This window comes from Dryobates pubescens, chromosome 35, assembly GCF_014839835.1.
Source record: "Dryobates pubescens isolate bDryPub1 chromosome 35, bDryPub1.pri, whole genome shotgun sequence".
Taxonomy (NCBI): domain Eukaryota; kingdom Metazoa; phylum Chordata; class Aves; order Piciformes; family Picidae; genus Dryobates; species Dryobates pubescens.
This window is the reverse complement of record NC_071646.1, coordinates 7910314-7928644: the sequence shown is the minus strand read 5'-3', so window position 1 is coordinate 7928644 and position 18331 is coordinate 7910314. Positions and strand designations below refer to the sequence as shown.

Here is an 18331-nt window from a genome sequence, read left to right as displayed (position 1 = left end):
CCTCCCGAACCAGCGGTGCTGGGGGAGCGGTCACGAGAGGGGCCGGGCGAGCCTGAGGCCCGGGGCGAGGGGCCGCGCACAAAGGCTGCCGTGTGCTGGCCCGGGAGAGGGGAGCGGCGGGCTGGGGCCTGGCCGGGCAGCGGCGCGTCGGGAGGCCGCTCGGGTAGCCATCCCGAGCGGCGCTCTCAAGGCCGCGCTCAGCGCCGAGCCCGGGCAGCAGCCTGAGGGCGGCGCGGGGGCCGAGGTGGCGCTGACCGGACCCGGCCTCGGCCCTCGGTAGGGGCAGCTGCCAGCGGCTCTCCCGCCCCGCACACCTCTCCGGCAGCCGCCTGGCAGGTGGGAGAGCGCTGCCCGTGGGCCGCCCCGGTGGCACCGGGCCCTTCCCGGGGGTCCGGCCCCGACGCCCCCTCACAAAGGCGCGTGACGGGGCGGGGCGGCCGCGCCCCCTCCCCCCGCCCAGGCCGGGGCGGACTCTTTTTCTCTCGCTCTCGAGCTCCTTGCCCCCCTCCCCACCCTCCCTCCCGGCGGAGGTGCACGTCCCGTTCAGAGGCGCTCGGCGGCCCAGCGGCTGTTGGATTGTTCAGAGAGCGGCGGAGCGGCGGCGAGCGGCCCTTGGCCCGGGCCATGGCCGAGTTCCTGCCCCCGCCCGAGTGCCCCGTCTTCGAGCCCAGCTGGGAGGAGTTCGCCGACCCCTTCGCCTTCATCCACAAGATCCGGCCCATCGCCGAGCAGACCGGCATCTGCAAGGTGCGGCCGCCGCCGGTGAGTGCCCGCATGGCGCCGCCGGGGAACGGCCTTTGTGTGCCGGCCCGGCCCGGCCCGCACCGCCGACCACCCGCCCCTTCTCCCGCCCCCGCTCAGGCCGGCGGCCGCTCCGCCGCCCTCGGGCGCGCAGGTGACCCCCGGGCAGGTGGGGCCGGCCGGGGAGGGCCGGCGGGGCCGCCCCCTCCGCCGCTCTGAAGTTTCAACGGCCCCGGGCCAGGGGCGCGAGTCTGGGGGGCGGCCGCCCTCCCGTCCCCGCCCGCAAAGTCGCTCCCAAGTGCCGGAGTTGCCCGGCGGGGAAGTCGCCGGAGCGGCCGGGGGTGCGATGGGCGAGCGGCTGCCCGGCCGCTCCGCGCTCCCCAATTGCCGGCCCCGGCCTCCCTCTTGCCCCCGTTGCTCGACCCCCAAAAGTTCCAAGTTGGGCAGACCCCCGGGCCCGGCGCGGCCGCGGGGGGCGAGCGGTCCCCGTGCCGAGCCCCGGAGGAGGCAGCTGCCTGGGTGTTGCCCTCCATGTTGGCATTGTGGTGCTGGAAGGCTGTGGGGACCTCTGCTCGGCCGCCCCTGGTCCCCCGGCGGCCTTCCCCGGCCCTGCCCGCGGTCTGGCCCGGGTTGAACGCAGGTAACTGTTCCTTCAACTTGAACAACACCAAACTCCGCAGCAGTGAGTTTGGCTGGTGGCTTTGCGAGCCGAATCCTAGACAGACATGGCCACCATTTTAGAATGCAACACACAGTGGGAAGAGTAATAAGCCTTCATCTCCATCATCATCATCACGACCTGTGGTGCAGTAAGCTCAAAACTGGGCTGTGAATTTGGGTTTCCTTTTGTCGGTCGACTCAGTTTCCTGACGAATGACTGTGGAGACCTTAGAGCCTTAGTTTGTGTAGTCCGAATTGTTAGTTCATTTAAAGGGACAACCAACAGCACTGGTGGGCAGAGAGGGGCTGCTGGGGGTGCAAAATCTCAAGAGCAAGCTTGTGGGATCCACCTTTATTTGGAGCGAAGCTGTGTTGCACCGAGGGGAGGGTGGTGCAAGGCTGGGGTGGTGCAGCTGGCTGGAGGTAGTTAACGCGACGGCAACAACCAGAACGCAAAACAGCGACCGAGAGCCTTAAGCCCCTCCAGCAAGAGCTGCCGCTGCCAAAACGTTGCTGCCGCTGCCCGAAGTTTTGAGAGAGAGCCTTGGAGTTCAAAGGAATCGTCTTCAGCCACGCACGCTGCTCAGCCCTGTGTGGCGATTGCTGCTGGGACTCCTGTTGGTAACCTTCCTTCTCCTCCCTGGCTGCGTTACTGAGGGGATAGAAATGCTTGTGGCAGAGTGGATCTTGTCGGGAGAGGAAGAGCTCTTGAGGAAGAGTCCTGCTTTGCAGTGCTGTGGAGGCTCTTCACAGAAGGACACTCTTGAGGCTGTGTGTAGGTAGAATGTGGCAGAGCCTCCCTCCATGCAGCGTGGCCAAACGCTGCCACAGTTGAGGGGCTGAGATGGTTTTCATTATACAGCCACCATGGAACTTATGTAACCTTTTTGAGTAGAGTAATCTCTCTGGCTTCTGTCTTGTCAGCATCATCTCAGCAGCTGTGAGCAGAACACAACTTTGATGAAGGTTTTTTTTTCCCCTCTTGTGATTTTCTCTTTTGTTAACCTCATCTCTGTGTCCTGGCTGCTTGTGTAGAAAAGCAGAACAAGCCCAAACCCTTCAATAAAGGCTTGGTGTGAGCTGTGCTGTCTGTTAGAGACTCTGAAGCGAATAGCTCTCCTCCCAAGGAAGGACTCCCTCAGCCCAGCTGTGTTTGCAGCATGCCCTCAGCCTCTCCAAGGAGCCAAGACCTGCCCTGTGTTTGTGATGCTTCGCTGGATGGATTTAGAAGTGGGATGGAAATAGTTGGGGCTGCCGAGGGCTGAACACCCAGCAGCTGTATGGAGCCTGGCTTCCAGGGAGCTTAGCTGCCGTGGCTCTTATCTCCCCTAGATAATGACTTGGCTGAGTGGTGCGAGGTGGCTGCTCGTTGGCTGCTCGTTCTCTGGCCTAGAGCATAGAGGGAGCTCTTCCAGAGCCACCACAAAAAGCCTTCGAGTTGACGTAGTTCCTGAAAGCCGGAGCCGCAGTGAGCGCTCCCCGATTGTTCTGCTCGGTGTGGTCGAGGGGCTTGTGGTGCCCTGAGCTGCAGGCTGCGGCAGCCCTTTCACGACGCTGCGCGCTCCATCGGGGGCATTGTTTAGGGGCAGGGAACTCTGCCTGCAGCCAAGGGCAGCGCCTGCCTGCGCCCCTGGGGCGGGTACGTGCCGGGGAGCAGGCGGCAGCGCTGCCAGGAGCTGTGCCCGGCAGGGAATGGCAAATCTGGCTGCTGGGCTCGCCTGCTTTCAGCTTGAACTCTGCTGAGTGATGATCAGCAGAGGAGTTTGTGCTTTTGTGTCGGAGCTGTGCTATGGAATAACGTGGAGCGAGGCTGCTGGAGCCCAAGGGGAGCTTCCCCGTGGGCCCTTGCAGAAGTCCTTACCCCTGAGCTAGCTTTGATGTTTCAGCAGCAGACCACCGAGCGATGAGCTCCCTTCTCTGAGGGACCAAGGTCATCCTTCGCTCTGCTGTCTTTTTGCTAACACTAGCTGGGCACTGGGAGAGCTTGGAGAAGGGCACATCTGTGATAGCTGTCCTTGTGAGGCAGGGTTTGGGGAGAGTGAACTGTTTTGCGAGGGGGCATGGAGGTATCTGAGGTACTGTAGGCATTGGGTGGTCATTGCATGGTCATGGGGTGAAAGAAGGACCAGGAATACCACAGGAGGTGCAGTGTCTGCATAGCAGCTTCCAATGGAGCACTCACAAGAAGCTTTCTGCCTCCTCATTCCAGTTCAGTTTGTTCCAGGCAGCAGTGCTGACTTGGTTTGCTCTTGTTTGGATGGTTCTGGGATCCTGCAGTGACTGTCCTGTGGAGGGTGCAACAATGCTCATATTCACTGGCACTGCCAGGCCAAGGCTTTCTGCCAGCAGCTCCAGCAGAAGCAGACAGCCCCACTGGCAGCAGGGTGTCCAGATGAGGTGCAGGGCTTGACCAGTGGTGCTTGCTGCTTGCAGTTGAGATGCTACCCAAGCTGAGGGGGTTTGGCTCTGCTGCTGAGCTGAAGGTGGGGAGCCAGGTGCAGGAGAGCAGAGTGGTGTGCAGCTGGTTTGCAATCCATCAGGTCCTGCACCTGGAGTTTTCTTCCAGGCACTGAAAATAGCCTTTGTTAGGGTTTCTTCCTTTCAGCAGTGCTTTAGTCAAGAACTTGGGGTGTCAAGTGGTGGCCTGATAATCCTGGAAGATTCTTGAAGGCACTGAGCACTGGTACCATTGTCAAGCAATAGTTAATTACCAGTAATTAATGGAAGCACACAGTCCAGCAAAGAATGGAAGGTGAAAGGCTGAGCATGTGATGCTGTTCTTGGGAATGGACTTTTCCTCCCAGTTCATTGTGTGGTTGTTTTGCTGCCATGAAGAAGCAGCCAGCAGCCATTCCTGAGGCCTGGTTTGCCACGTGAATCTGCTTCCAAACCTGCAGTGTTGTACAGTGGACTGGAAATGCTGGGATGTCCTGGCCAGGCAGAAGATGCAGAGCCAGTTTCAGTGCTTTAAAATGCTGTGAATATGGAGATGTGCTGTTATGACCTCCTGAACTCAGCCCTGATAACACTCAGCCTTTTGAGATCAGAAAGCTGCAAGCTTGGAGGAACTGCCAGTGGAGATCTCTGCATTGTTGGCTCACATTGTTCAGTGCATCCTGGAATGAGGGGAAGCTTTGGAGAGGGTAGGAGGAATCCACTTCCTCCAGGGTTGAAACTGTTTAGGGTGCAAGAGCTGTTGAGCACTTCTCAGTGCAGGGTGGAAGGAGGATTGGCACAGCCCTGGGCAGGAGCTCCACTCTGGTTGTATGAGAAGTGGCATTGCAGAGTGGTGCTGCTGTGCTCTGTGAGGCTGGGTTAAGGCAGTTGTGTTGTCCTGGTCTGAGATCTAGGAGTGTGCTTCAGTGCTCTAGTTATGGTAATTGTCACTGTGCAGAAGTGATCCCTGCTGAAGGAGCTGCAAATCCTTGCAGCTATTGATGACAATTAATAACAAAGGCTATGAGTCTAATGATCTTCCAGGGTCTCAAGCCAAGGGTGTCTGATGTTCATGAGGAGTCCAGAAGAGCAAAAGAAATGGTTCCACAGAGCTGGCAGGTTCCAGGGGCAGCTCCTTGTCAGAGGGATCCTGCTTGCCCAATAAACAATGGATGTTATGAAACAGTAATCACTAAGCAGGACTCCCTCTGAGGTTTTGCCTTTAAGAACAAAGGAGCAGAGATCAGTCTTGGAGGAGGGAGGGCTGTAGGGAAAGAGCTGTGCATCCTGGAGGAGATCACTGTAAGGCTAGAGCAAATTTGGCTGAACTGCTGGAGGCAACTGTAGAGCATCTGGGCGAGAAATAGGATTTTACTCTGAGGTACCTGAAGAGCAGAAGATGCTGCACTGGCTCCAGGATGTTCAGAAGATTGTCAGCTAGAGAGGGCAGGGAGAAGTGTCAGGAAAGTTCTGCACATGGCAGAGCAAAGGTTGGAAAATGCAACCCTGGCAAAGCTTGAGTGGTGAAACCCAAAGGTGAGGGCTGGCTTCTGAGGGTGAAGCTGCTGCTCCAGGGGTGAGGTTTCAGCAGCATCCTTGATTCAAGCAGTGTCTGTTCCTGCTGCTTCCTCCTGTTGTTTTCATTTTGATGAAGGCAGTGTAAACACAAAGCAGCCCAAACCCTCTTCATGCAGCTCAGGACTAGAACCAATAACTCTTGGAGCAACTTTGTTGCAGGCCTGGCAATCTCCCCATGCTGGAGCTGCAAAGCATTCCAGGGCTAGCCCAGGAATTAATGCAGAGGAGTTTTATACTTTGACCTGAGCAGGAAGCTGATCATGATTTGATAATGCTCAGAGGCTCAGCCAGTCCATTCTATCAAAAAGAAAACAGAGAGATAAGTGCATTGCAGGCTGAGAGTGAGCCTCCTGGGCAGCCCAGCAGAGGTGCTGCCTTGTGTGTCAGGCTTGGTGAGCAGCACTGCAGCTGCTGGTTCCTGCTCAGCGTCAGCCAGGTCCACTGCAGAGTGACCATGGGGCCTGGAAGGGGATCAGCTGCTGGGGAAAACACCCAAAGGACAGCCTGGAGAGGAGGAGGCTCTGGGGAGACCTAATAACAACATCTCAGTACTTGAAGAGGCTACAAGAATGATGGAGAGAGACTGTTCCCAAAGGCCTGCAGGGACAGGAGGAGGGGCAATGGCTTCAACCTAGAGCAGAGCAGATTGAGATTGGATGTGAGGAGCAAGGTCTGCCCCAGGAGGCTGCTGGAACACTGCAGCAGGTTGCCCAGGGAGGTGGTTGAGGCCATCCCTGGAGCTATTCCAGGTGAGGCTGGACAGGGCTCTGGGCAACCTGCTCCAGTGGAGGATGTCCCTGCTGAGTGCAGGGGGTTGGACTGGCTGAGCTTTGGAGGTCATTTCCAACCCAAACCTTTCCATGAGTGGACTTGGCCATTTCTGGCCTTTGGTATCAAGGTTTGGGGAAGAGATGTTTGAGTGCTGAGCCTCCTGCTCATGTGCTGCCAAATTCTGGTGAGCAAAGGAGATCAGTCACCAAATCTCATCAGGAAGTTCTCACTCCAGGTGGAGGCTTTGCAGTGCTCAGTACAGAGGTTGATCAGTGATGCTGAGTAAATTCAGAGTAGGTTAATCTCTGATCTTTAATTAGCAGAAAAATAGGGGAAAGGAATATTCTGTTGCTAATGGTTGCCACACAGAGCACTGCTGTGGGCACCAGCAGGGCGATTTCTGCACTTGGAACATTGGAGTGTGCTTCAGGAGCAGGGAGAACTTTGTCTCCTTGACTCAGCCTCTTCCAGTGAGGGGTTTTCAGCACTTGCTCTCTAAAGCTCATTGAAGGTTTAAGATGAAACAGTTCACTCTGGAACTCTCTATGTGGGGCCATGGTAGGTGCAGATTTGGGGAGGTTTAGCACTTTCAGACTCAGCAGAGTTCACTTCCCTGGCATTGAAGCTAAAGCTGCTCACCCATGGAGCTCACTGATGCCCACAGGTCCCCTGGGATGTGCTCTCCCCCAGGCCCACGTTAGTGGGCAGTGTGGGAGGTGCTGGGGGTGGTGCTGTGCACATGTGTAGGAGACCACACTGAGCCATGGAGAATTTCCAGTATCAGAGGATGTGTCCAGGGAAATTCCCTCTGCTGGAAGGAGCCTTGCAAGTGACAGTGAACCTGAGTGAGTGCATGCAGGGTGGTGGCTCAGGCTGGGGCAGCTGCTGCCCAGGGAGCAGATGGTGGAAGTCACAGGAGAAGCCCCTGGGCAGAGCAGAGCTCTGGTCAGATGAGGCTCCATGTCTGCTGCTCTGGAGCCAGTGGCATTGTCTGTAGCTGCTCTGCTTCTGTTCTGGGCTGCCTCTTAGGTTCAGATCTTTGCTTAATCTGAGTTATGGCATTGAAATCCAGGTTTGACAGCTGTTGGCTGCAGATCTAGAGAGGGTACAGACTGTCTTCAAAGAGCTCCAGAAACATTCTGCCACTCTGCACCCTCTGGGAGTGTTCTGCAGGATCAGAGCAGAGGTCCATCCACACTGTACAGAGTTGTGTCTGAAGATGGCAGTGCTGCTCTTGGTCACTGGCAGCTGAGCCTGGCCCCAGGCTCTGCTCCAAGGTCTAGGTCAATGCCTCTGAAGTGAGTTGGGGATCCCAGAGTCACTGCCAATGCACTGCCCCAATGCCCCAGGGCTCTCCAGCTGTGCCTGCAGTGCTGCTGGTACCCTGCTGGTTCTTGCCTGGTGCTGCCAGAGCCTCCATATCTGGTCCTTGCATGCAGTGCCCTCCATGGAGGCCAGGCTGGTATCTCCTGCATGCAAACCATGCCTCCTATTGCCTGTTGATGGTCAAACAGTATCTGTAGTTTCCATCCTCTGCCTTTGTGTTCCAGGGAGCTGTAACCCTTGAGAATCATCTCCAGCTTACCTGAGCTTCTCTCTCCCTCCCAGCTGGAGCAGGTACAGAAACACTGGGATCTAAAGAGGTGATTCCCATCACAAGCTTCTCTTTGGCTGAGGACCTTAGCCAGGAAGGATTTGTGGTTGTGGTCTCTGCAATACATAAGAGAGCTCAGTTTTGTCTCAGATGAGAAATACTCCCCCAAGGTTGTTCCTGGGGAGCTGGCACTTGGGCTGTGCTGCTGCACCCAGGCTCCCTTCCTAGCAAGCAGCAGGCCAGTGCTCCTCACCTGCACCCAGGGTGGCCAGGCCAGGACTGTGTCAGCACAAAGTGGGTTAGCTGATGATTGGAGTCCCAACTAATGTTAGCCTCCTAACAGGGTCAGAGAGGGATTAGTTGCCCTTCAGGAGGAAGCTTTGTGGACAGAGTGCTGGGGCCATAAATGGCAGCAGCCACCAGCTCTGCACTGATTCTGCCTTTGGAGGTTTTCTTGAGCCTGTTTTCACCAGAGTCATAAAACCAGGAGAGCAGAAGGGACCTCCTGAGTCACTGAGCCTGCCTCCCTCTTGGAGGCAGCACTCATGAAACACCTTTGCAAAGGCAGGAACAAAGAATGTAGGTCAGGCTGGCAGGGTGGGCATCCTGGGAAGCAGTGAATTGCCATAGTTCAGTGAATGAGTTTGTGTTTGTCTGGCAGGGAGTGCTGAGATGTTCTTTGGGACCTGACTAGGAGGAGCTGTCTGGCAAAAGAATGGAAGTGAGGTCTCTGTGTGTGGCTGGCACTGGCCAGGGTGCAGCTGAAATGCTGCTTGCAGTGCTCAAAAGATGTTGGGGGGGAAGAAAGGAGAGACTGAAAAAGAGCCTGAGGAAAGTCTTTTGCAGGGCTGAAAAGCTGCTCCTGGAAAGAGAGGCAGGAGGAGATTTGGTTATTAAAGAGGGTCTTGAAATGTGGCTGCCAGGAGGCCTTCTGGGCAGCTCCCTGGCCACTAAACAGATGAGATCCTTGGGTAAAAGTGAGAGGAGGATGAGGGGAGAGGGAAAGTGGAAGCTAACCAGCTTGTGGAACAGCTTCCCAGTGACACTGCTGATTTCATCTTCACTTGGAGCCGTGGGGGTGGGCACATTTCATTAGAGGTTGAGTGAGGTGCAAGGTCTGGCAGCTGCTGAGGCTGCTGCCATCCCTCTGGCACATCTGGAAGGAGGGATGGAGAAATGGTACAGAACAGCTCTCCTGGCCATTTGCAGCTTGCACTGGGTGAGTGTGCCTGCAGGGCAGTTGGGCACTGCTGTCAGTCCCATTTTGCACGGCCTGCTCCTGGGGCCAGCTGGCTCTGGCTCCCGAGCTGACCCCAGCCCGGGCAGGGGATTGTTCCTCTCTTGCAGGTCTCTGGCAATCCTCTGTGGGCGACAGAAAGCAGCCAAATGGTTTGAGGGGGAGAGTCGGGGTGCTGTAAAATCTCCTCTGGTTTCTTCAGGGAGTTCAGGTTTTCTGCTCTTTGTATGTCCTTCATTGTAGTGCTTTGAGTGCTTGTTGAGGGCAAATGGAACCCGAGCCAGCTGCTTGTGAGGACCTTGCAGGTGCCCGGTGGATGGAGGCGGTGAGGCTCCCAGGCTTCCCAGGCACGAAGTGAGGGGCAGTGGCCCTGCAGAGCTGCTCTGTGGGTGCTCTTTCCACAGCAGAGCTCCTGATGTGGGTCAGTAGCTCGGCAGGACAAAGCTCCCTCTTGTGGTGCTGCTGCCTGGCGAGGCCCCGGCAGAGCTTCCCGGCGCCGCTCCCAGTGCCCCGAGCCCGTGAGCGTCGCTGCCCCGAGCCAGCCGGTGAGCGTCGCTGCCCCGAGCCAGCCGGTGAGCATCGCTGCCCCGAGCCAGCCGGTGAGCATCGCTGCCCCGAGCCAGCCGGTGAGCATCGCTGCCCCGAGCCAGCCGGTGAGCATTGCTGCCCCGAGCGTCGCTGCCCCGAGCCCGCCGGTGAGCATCGCTGCCCCGAGCCAGCCGGTGAGCATCACTGCCCCGAGCGTCGCTGCCCCGAGCCAGCCGGTGAGCATCGCTGCCCCGAGCGTCGCTGCCCCGAGCCAGCCGGTGAGCATCGCTGCCCCGAGCCAGCCGGTGAGCATCGCTGCCCCAAGCCAGCCGGTGAGCATCGCTGCCCCGAGCCAGCCGGTGAGCATCGCTGCCCCGAGCCAGCCGGTGAGCGTCGCTGCCCCGAGCCAGCCGGTGAGCGTCGCTGCCCCGAGCCAGCCGGTGAGCGTCGCTGCCCCGAGCCAGCCGGTGAGCATCGCTGCCCCGAGCCAGCCGGTGAGCGTCGCTGCCCCGAGCCAGCCGGTGAGCGTCGCTGCCCCGAGCCAGCCGGTGAGCATCGCTGCCCCGAGCCAGCCGGTGAGCATCGCTGCCCCGAGCCAGCCGGTGAGCATCGCTGCCCCGAGCCAGCCGGTGAGCATCGCTGCCCCGAGCCAGCCGGTGAGCATCGCTGCCCCGAGCCAGCCGGTGAGCATCGCTGCCCCGAGCCAGCCGGTGAGCATCGCTGCCCCGAGCATCGCTGCCCCGAGCCAGCCGGTGAGCGTCGCTGCCCCGAGCCAGCCGGTGAGCGTCGCTGCCCCGAGCCAGCCGGTGAGCATCGCTGCCCCGAGCCAGCCGGTGAGCATCGCTGCCCCGAGCCAGCCGGTGAGCATCGCTGCCCCCAGCCCGCCAGTGAGCATCGCTGCCCCGAGCATCGCTGCCCCGAGCCAGCCGGTGAGCATCGCTGCCCCGAGCCAGCCGGTGAGCATCGCTGCCCCGAGCGTCGCTGCCCCGAGCCAGCCGGTGAGCATCGCTGCCCCGAGCCAGCCGGTGAGCGTCGCTGCCCTGAGCGAGTTCTGCTCCCACCGTGTGCAGGCTTTGGTGGAGGAAACGGTGCACCGAGTGAAGGAGGCCTGAAAGCAGCTTGTGTGGGAGCTGTGGAGCTGCCCACCCCTGGAGTGGGAAGTGGGAACTGTTACTCAGAGCTCCCTCAGCCTGGGGCAGGTGAGGTGCTCCAGCAGCAGCTGGCTGTGCCTTCCGAGGGCAGCACTGAGGCCTGCTTACCCCACGGGCTGCACTCGCTCCAGGTGCTGAATGGTTGTGTGCCTGTGCCCACCGCTCAGGAAGCAGTTGGTGACACATGGGATGTGCAGCTGAGGGTGTCTGAAGTCAGCAGGGGCTTCATAATAATCTCCTGTGCTGCATTATGCAATACACAGCCTGTGCTCAGCTCGGCTCTGCCTGCCCACAATGGCCCCAGCCAGAGTAAACCCAGGGCTGCCTCCTGCTAGACCATTCCTCTGTCTCAGCAGAAGTTCTTTCTCTGACTTTCCCCTTGCTAAAAGTTAAACATTTGCAGGCTGCCAGGGCTCTGTTTCTGGTGGAGGGCCCCAGCTGCCTGCCAGCCTGCAAGGCCTGTGGTCAGTAATGGGGTTTCCAGGGCTGCTCTCTGTAAAGCAGCTGAGGTCCCAGCAGAGGGTTCTGGTGTGGGCAGTGTTCAGGCAGTGGTGGTAAACTTCAGCGCTGCAGGGTGCAGAAGGTGCCCTTGTGGAAGCTTGTGTGGGCTGGAGCCAAAAAGGAGAGAGTGCCCCCAAAGGTGCAGCAGCCAGCACTGAGCAGCAGAGGCATGGGGCTCAGCAGGTGAGTCTGGAGCAGCATCTCCTGGGACACTGTGCTGCCAGTGAGGTATTTCTGTGAGAGGACACAGGGCAGCTTCCTCCTTTGCTTTCCTAAAAGGAGGGGACCAGCTTCTGTCCTCTCTGGAGGCTGCTTTCTAGCAGTGGGTGCCAAGGCTGCAGCAGGCCTGGGGAGCCTCCTGTCTGTTTCTTTGAGCATGAGCTGGAGGCTGCAGGCACAGGTGGGACTCCTGTTCCTCCTGTTGTGCCCCACTAGGATGGAGACTCTCCTCAGGGCAGCAGACTCTGTGCCCAGGGACAGTCTCCTGCCCTCCCCTCCTCTGGCTTTACTGACAGTCTGCCAGCAGCTCATCTGCCATGCACAGCCCTGAGCACATTGTCAGGCTCAGGAACAGCCCTGAGCTGAAGTCTTGCTCCTGTTCACTTACTCCTTGTTTCTTGTCCTCTGCAGATCCTCACTGCAGGGTCCTGGCTGAGGGCAGTCTGTGGCCTTGGGGCTGCTGCAGCCTCAGTTTACTCCTTAGCTAAGCAGCCAGGCAGCCTCTTTCTTTTCATTTACTCTCTCAGCCTAAGCAAAGCACTTAGGAGCTTACAGTTCTCCATTCAGCAGTGTCCCCAGCATGGCCCAAAGGGGTTGTGTGACAGTAGGTTGAACAGGAGCCAGCAGTGTGCCCAGGTGGCCAAGAAGGCCAAGGTCATCCTGGCCTGCAGCAGGAACAGTGTGGCCAGCAGGAGCAGGGAGCTCATCCTGCCCTGTGCTCAGCACTGCTGAGGCCACACCTGGAGTCCTGTGTCCAGTTCTGGGCTCCTCAGGTCAGGAAAGAGGTTGAGCTGCTGGAAGGTGTCCAGAGAAGGGCAACAAAGCTGGGGAGGGGTCTGGGGCACAGCCCTGGGAGGAGAGGCTGAGGGAGCTGGGGTTGCTTAGCCTGGAGAGGAGGAGGCTCAGGGGAGACCTTCTTGCTCTCTGCAACTCCCTGCAGGGAGGTTGTAGCCAGCTGGGGGTTGGGCTCTTCTCCCAGGCACCCAGCACCAGAACAAGAGGATACAGTCTCAAGCTGTGCCAGGGGAGGTTTAGGCTGGAGGTGAGGAAGAAATTCTTCCCAGCCAGAGATTGGCCCTGGGGATGTGCTGCCCAGGGAGGTGGTGGAGTCCCCATCCCTGGAGGTGTTTAGGAAGAGCCTGGCTGAGGCCCTTGGAGCCATGGTTGAGTTGCTCAGATGGTGCTGGGGGAGAGGTTGGACTTGGTGATCTCTGAGGTCTTTTCCAGCCTGGTTCATTCTATTCTATCCTATCACCACAATGTGTCCTCTCCTGGTTTGGTTGTCTGTCCTTCTGTCTCTCTTTGAGCACACAGCAAACTCCAGACTTTGACAGATGGTGAAACCAATTGGTTCAGTTTGAAGCTGGAGTTGTGCTGCTGAAGTGTGACACTTCAAACCCTGCCCTCACTGTGCCCAGTCATGTTCCTCATCCTGGGGCCATGAATATTCATTGACTGGCAGAGCTCTGCAAAAGGATGGCAGAGATTTGCTTTGCTGCTTTCCTTGTGTCTGGTGCTGTGCAGAGATCACCAAGCCATAGCCCTGTGCTTAAAACCAAAGTGAGGGAGAAGCATCTCCCACTGCCTGGGGACTGAGCAGCCTCTTGAGAATTGGTCATCTTGATCCCTCTCTTGTCCCCTAACTGCCAGTTACAGGATCACAGATGTCAGGGGTAGGAAGGGACCTCTGGAGATCTTCCAGTCCAAGCCCCTGCCAGAGCAGGGCCACAGAATCCAGGACAGGGCACACAGAACACATCCAGACAGGGCTGCAAAGGCTCCAGAGCAGGAGACTCCACAACCCCTCTGGGCAGCCTGCTCCAGGGCTCTGGGAGCCTCCCAGTGCAGAAGTTCCTCCTCATGCTGAGCTGGAACCTCCTGTGCTGCAGTTTCCATCCATTGCCTCTTGTCCTATCCCAGGGCACAGTGAGCAGAGGCTGTCCCTGTCCCTCCCTTCCTGTCCCCCAGCCCTCAGCTGTTGATAGACATTGATCAGCTCCCTCTCAGCCTTCTCTCCAGACTTTGATTACTGGAGGATCAGAGAGCTTCAGAGGTCTGCAGTGGTTGGTGTGTTTGATGCACAGCTGCTGTCCCTCTGTGCTCTGCAGCCTCTCTCCAGTGGCTGTGGGCTTGCTGTGGTGGCAGGATGGGCTTGGCATGATGCAGAACTGAGCCTCAGTGTTTGCACTTGAAGGATTTGTGGAGCAGTTACCTTTTGGTTGCTTTTGACACTGATTGCCATGTTGTGTGTGTCTGCTGAAGTCACACATACTCTGCTGGTGGTGCTGCTCTTGCTTGGCTGCCTCACACCACAGGCACCCAGCAAAGGTTCTTGTCCTAGCAGAGAGCTCTTGTCTTACTCCACTATCAGCAGCTCTCCTGTGTGTTATCTTCCTTCTGTAATTAGTGATAATAAGATAGCTTTATGTGCAATAAATGACTGTCAAGTTGAACTCACATCTGCTTTGGTTCAGTGGAGCTGTGCAGTGCCAAAGCAACTGCATGGCATGGATGTCAGAGATCTGAGAGATAAAGCTGCTGTGTAGCTGTGTTTATAAATAACACTCCCACTTGCAGGTATTTTGGCAAAGCAGTAAGCAGAATTGTTTCCAACTGGTCCTATTCCAGCTGGTGCTGAGTGCTTGCAGGCCAGGCATCAAGAAAAGAAGTTCTTGTGTCTGTTCCTGGTGCAGCTGCTGTTTGTTGTGAGGCTGTGCAGCACCTTCAGCTGGCAGCATGGTGAACCTCAGGAGCTCAGCCAGAGCCAGTGCAGGTCCTGCACCTGGGCTGGAACAATCCTCACCATCAATACAGACTGGGGGAGGAGGGGTTAGAAAGCAGCCCTGTGGAAAAGGATTTGGGGCTGCTGGTGGGGGAGAAGCTGCACATGGGCAGGCAGTGTGAGCCTGCAGCCCAGAAGGCAAATCACAGCCTGGGCTGCATCAAAGGCTGTGTGGCCAGAAGATCCAGGGGAGTGGTGCTGCCACTTCACTCTGTTCTGGTGAGACCTCACCTGCAGTACTGTGTCCAGGTCTGCAGCCCTCAGTACAAGAAGGACATGGACCTGGTGGAGAGGGTCCAGAGGAGGCCATGAGAATGCTCAGGGGGTTGGAGCAGCTCTGCTGTGAGGCCAGGCTGAAGGAGCTGGGGGTGTTCAGCCTGGAGAAGAGAAGGCTCAGGGAGATGAATAGCAGCCTGCCAGGACCTGAAGGGGCTCCAGGAAGGATGGAGAGAGGCTGTTCCCAAAGGCCTGCAGGGACAGGCCCAGGGGCAATGGCTTCAAAGTGGAGAAGGGCAGATTGAGATTGGCTATCAGGAGGAAGTTCTTTACTATGAGGCTGCTGGAACACTTGCAGCAGGTTGCCAGCTGGTTGAGGCTCCATCCCTGGAGATCTTCAAGGTGAGGCTGGACAGGGCTCTGGGCAGCCTGATCTAGTTAGGGGTGTCCCTGCTGACTGCAGGGCATGGACTGGATGAGCTTTGGAGCTCCCTTCCAGCCTGGACTATTCTGGGATTCTGTGGGTAGGGGGAAGATGGCCTGGCCCAGGTGCAGGCCCTGCTCCCCACTCTCATTGCTTTTCTGGCTTCATTCTCTCTTTGAAGGGCACAGTGACCTTTTTAAAGCTCACCCAACATCTCTCATCCTTCCTGCTTCCCAGGCCTGTTCCACACAGAGCAGTTTGGAAGGAGAGGTGAGCTGAGCATGGCTGGAGCAGTGGTGGGGTGTGATGGCTGGCAGGCTGGGGTGCAGCCAGTGTGCTGTGCTGCTTAGGGCTGAGCAGGGTGTGGAGGCTGGGGATGCCTCTCCCATGCTTTTGAGTGTCAGGCAGAGAAGATCCCTGCATGTTCCTGGTCTTTTGATGAAGCTCTTCTCTTTTCCCAGGACTGGCAGCCTCCCTTTGCCTGTGATGTTGATAAGCTTCACTTTACACCGAGGATCCAGAGGCTCAATGAGCTAGAGGTAAGCTGTAAAGCTGAGCATCCCTCCTGCTCCCAGTGTTGACTCTTTGTTTGGAGAGGTGCTGTTTTCCACTAGCCTGACCCTGAGCTGTGTTTGGCTTGAGCTGACAGCACTCAGGACCTTGAAACCTCAGTTTTTAATTAGCACAGAAAGCTGTCTGTCTCAGCACCTAGTCAAAAACGTTGCAAGCAAAGTTAGTGCTGATGAAAGGAGCACAGCTCAGGCCTTTTCCTCAGAGAGAGGCTTAGAAGTGGTTAAACTCAACTTCTCAAGTGCCATAGATCTGTGCCTGCATTTTGCACATGTGCAGCATCTTTTAAAAGCAGAAGAGATGAGACATCTCCAGAGTGCCATAAAAATAACAGCCTTTGGGAAGAGACAATTACAGACTCTGCATTCAGTTGGTGGAAATGTGCTGTTCACAAGCAACTTTCATTCACTGCCTGCATGAATTCAGGATGGAGGAAGGAGCAGCCCTGCTTACAGAGTCACAGAGTGTGAGGGGCTGGAAGGGACCTCTGGAGCTCATCCAGCCCCAGCCCCTGCCAGAGCAGGGTCACCCAGGGCAGGGCACCCAGAACACATCCAGGTGGGGCTGGAAAGGCTCCAGAGGAGACTCCACAGCCTCTCTGGGCAGCCTGCTCCAGGCTCTGTCAGAGTGGCAGCTGCTCTGCTCCAGCTTGCCCCCAGTGCCCCTTGTGCTGCCCTTGGCCATCCCTGAGCAGAGCCTGGCTCCAGCCCTGCACAGCTTTATCCCCAGCACTGAGGGCAGCCCTCAGGCTGCTCTGCTCCCAGCTCCCAGCCCCAGCTGCCTCAGCTGTGCTCACAGGGAGATGTTCCACTGCCTGCAGCAGCTCTGTGCTGGACCCTCTCAAGCAGTTCCCTGAGGTCCTTCTTGACCTGAGTGGCCCAGAACTGGCCACAATATTCCATCTGTGGCCTCAGGAGGGCAGAATGGAGGGGAAGGAAAACCTCTCTAACCTATTAACCACAGCCCTTAGCTCACTGCTGGTATGAGTTGGACTGAAGGTGACTCTTTGCCTGCCTGAGTTTTCTCCTCATGCTGCTAAGTTCCTGATGTGGTTCTGTGAAGTGCCAGGGTGTGCAGAGACAGAACAAGGGGGCATGGCTGGAAGATGGAGAATAGGTTTACACTGGATCTCAAGAAGAAGTTCTTCAGTATGAAGATGGTGAGGCACTGGAGCAGGCTGCCCAGGGAGGCTGTGGATGTCCCCTCCCTGGGGGCATTCAAGGCCAGGCTGGATGAGGCCTTGAGCAACTAAGTCTAGTTGAGAGATGTCCCTGGCCATGGCAGGGGGGTTGGGGTAGGTGAGCTCTGAGGTCCCTTCCAAGCTGAGGCACTCTGTGTTTCCATGGAAAGTTAAAGACTTGAGGAAGCCCTGGGGGTGCTGCTAGGAAGGCTTTGGGGGGTTGTGTATGACAGAAATAAGATGCAGAATTGCAGAGGATGAAGCCAGGCAGGCAGCTGGGGCTGCTGTGCTGTGGGCAGTGTGCTGCAGAAGCTCCACCTGCACTCAGCCTGCAGTTCATTTGTTGTTTGTGGGTTGGTGTTTTTCAGGCCCAGACTCGTGTGAAGCTGAACTTCCTGGACCAGATTGCCAAGTTCTGGGAGCTTCAGGGATGCACACTGAAAATTCCCCACGTGGAGAGGAAGATCTTGGATTTATTTCAGCTTAACAGAGTAAGGCTGCTAACAGGGGAGACACCTGGCCTAGAGAGCTGTTGTGTGGCTTCAGCTGCTGTGCTGGGATCCCAGGCATTCAGGGGAGCTTTGAGGATACTGCTTTGTGCAATCCAACAGAGCTGATGGGACCAAATGGTAACAAATGCAGTGGGAGTCTCCATCTGAGCTGGGAGAGCCAATGACACTTCCAGCTTTTCCTTAAGACTGGACACAAACTGGTCCAGAACAGACCTCAGGCTTACCTGGAGAAAGCTGCTGAGCCAGGACAGCAGTGAGGGAAACAATTTCCCTCCGGAAATATGGGAGAAGAGATCCAGTGGCTTTTAGGGTGAAGCTTGGCAAACTCCCAGAGGTGTTTGTGTATGCTGATGGGAAGGGGTGGGATTCACTGGCCCCAAGCATGTGTTCTCTCCTTTCTCTTTATGCCTGGGCTAGTTTTTATGTGGTTGCTTTTGAGCCTGTTTCACAGTGCTTGTGCCAGGGAGGAGCGGATCGTGCTGTGCTGGGATACAGAGCTGGAGGCGTGGCACACTGCAGCCAGCCCAGCTCTCCAGAGCAGCCTGAATGACTGCTTGGACATCTAATCCAGCTGCTGACTTGGGTGTAGAGCAACTCAACCAGTCTGCAGTTCCTATCCCGTTGGAGATATTCCACTTACAGCTTTTCAGCAGCTTCTGCGGTTCCTGCGCTTCGTTTCTTTGGTTCGGTCTCTGCTGCTCTGATTGCACTCAGCAGTGGTGGTGGTGCCTTGCCCTTTAAAGCAGCAGTGCTTCCCTTGCATGCTGATCACAGCAGTAGTAAATACCTCAGCACTTTGTTTCCCCTTTTCAGCTAGTTGCAGAGGAAGGAGGATTCGATGTGGTGTGCAAGGAGAGGAAGTGGACCCGAATCGCCACGCGGATGGGCTTCGCGCCGGGCAAGGCCGTGGGCTCCCACATCCGCGCCCACTACGAGCGCATCCTCTACCCCTACAACCTCTTCCAGTCTGGAGCCAGCCTCCTGGTAAGCTGTGCTGGAGCTGCCTGCAGCACCTCGAGTCCTGTGTCCAGCTCTGGGCCCCTCAGGAAAGAGGTTGAGCTGCTGGAAGGTGTCCAGAGAAGGGCAACAGAGCTGGGGAGGGGTCTGGGGCACAGCCCTGGGAGGAGAGGCTGAGGGAGCTGGGGTTGCTTAGCCTGCAGGAGAGGAGGCTCAGGGGAGACCTCCTTGCTCTCTGCAACAACCTGAAGGGAGGTTGGAGCCAGGTGGGGGT

At 57.4% G+C, this 18331-nt stretch overlaps 1 protein-coding gene across 1 annotated transcript in view; it reads left to right on the top strand.

Moving 5' to 3' along the window:
• Positions 1-262: 262 nt before the first annotated feature.
• The window catches only part of KDM5B (lysine demethylase 5B), a 73219-nt gene continuing 55150 nt past the window's right edge, over positions 263-18331 (top strand). The window contains exons 1-4 of the mRNA XM_054176581.1: positions 263-762; positions 15300-15377; positions 16957-17079; positions 17914-18084. Of these exons, the coding sequence (XP_054032556.1) occupies positions 625-762; positions 15300-15377; positions 16957-17079; positions 17914-18084 (510 nt within the window). The 5' untranslated portion in view covers positions 263-624. The remainder of the gene's footprint in view (positions 763-15299; positions 15378-16956; positions 17080-17913; positions 18085-18331) is intronic.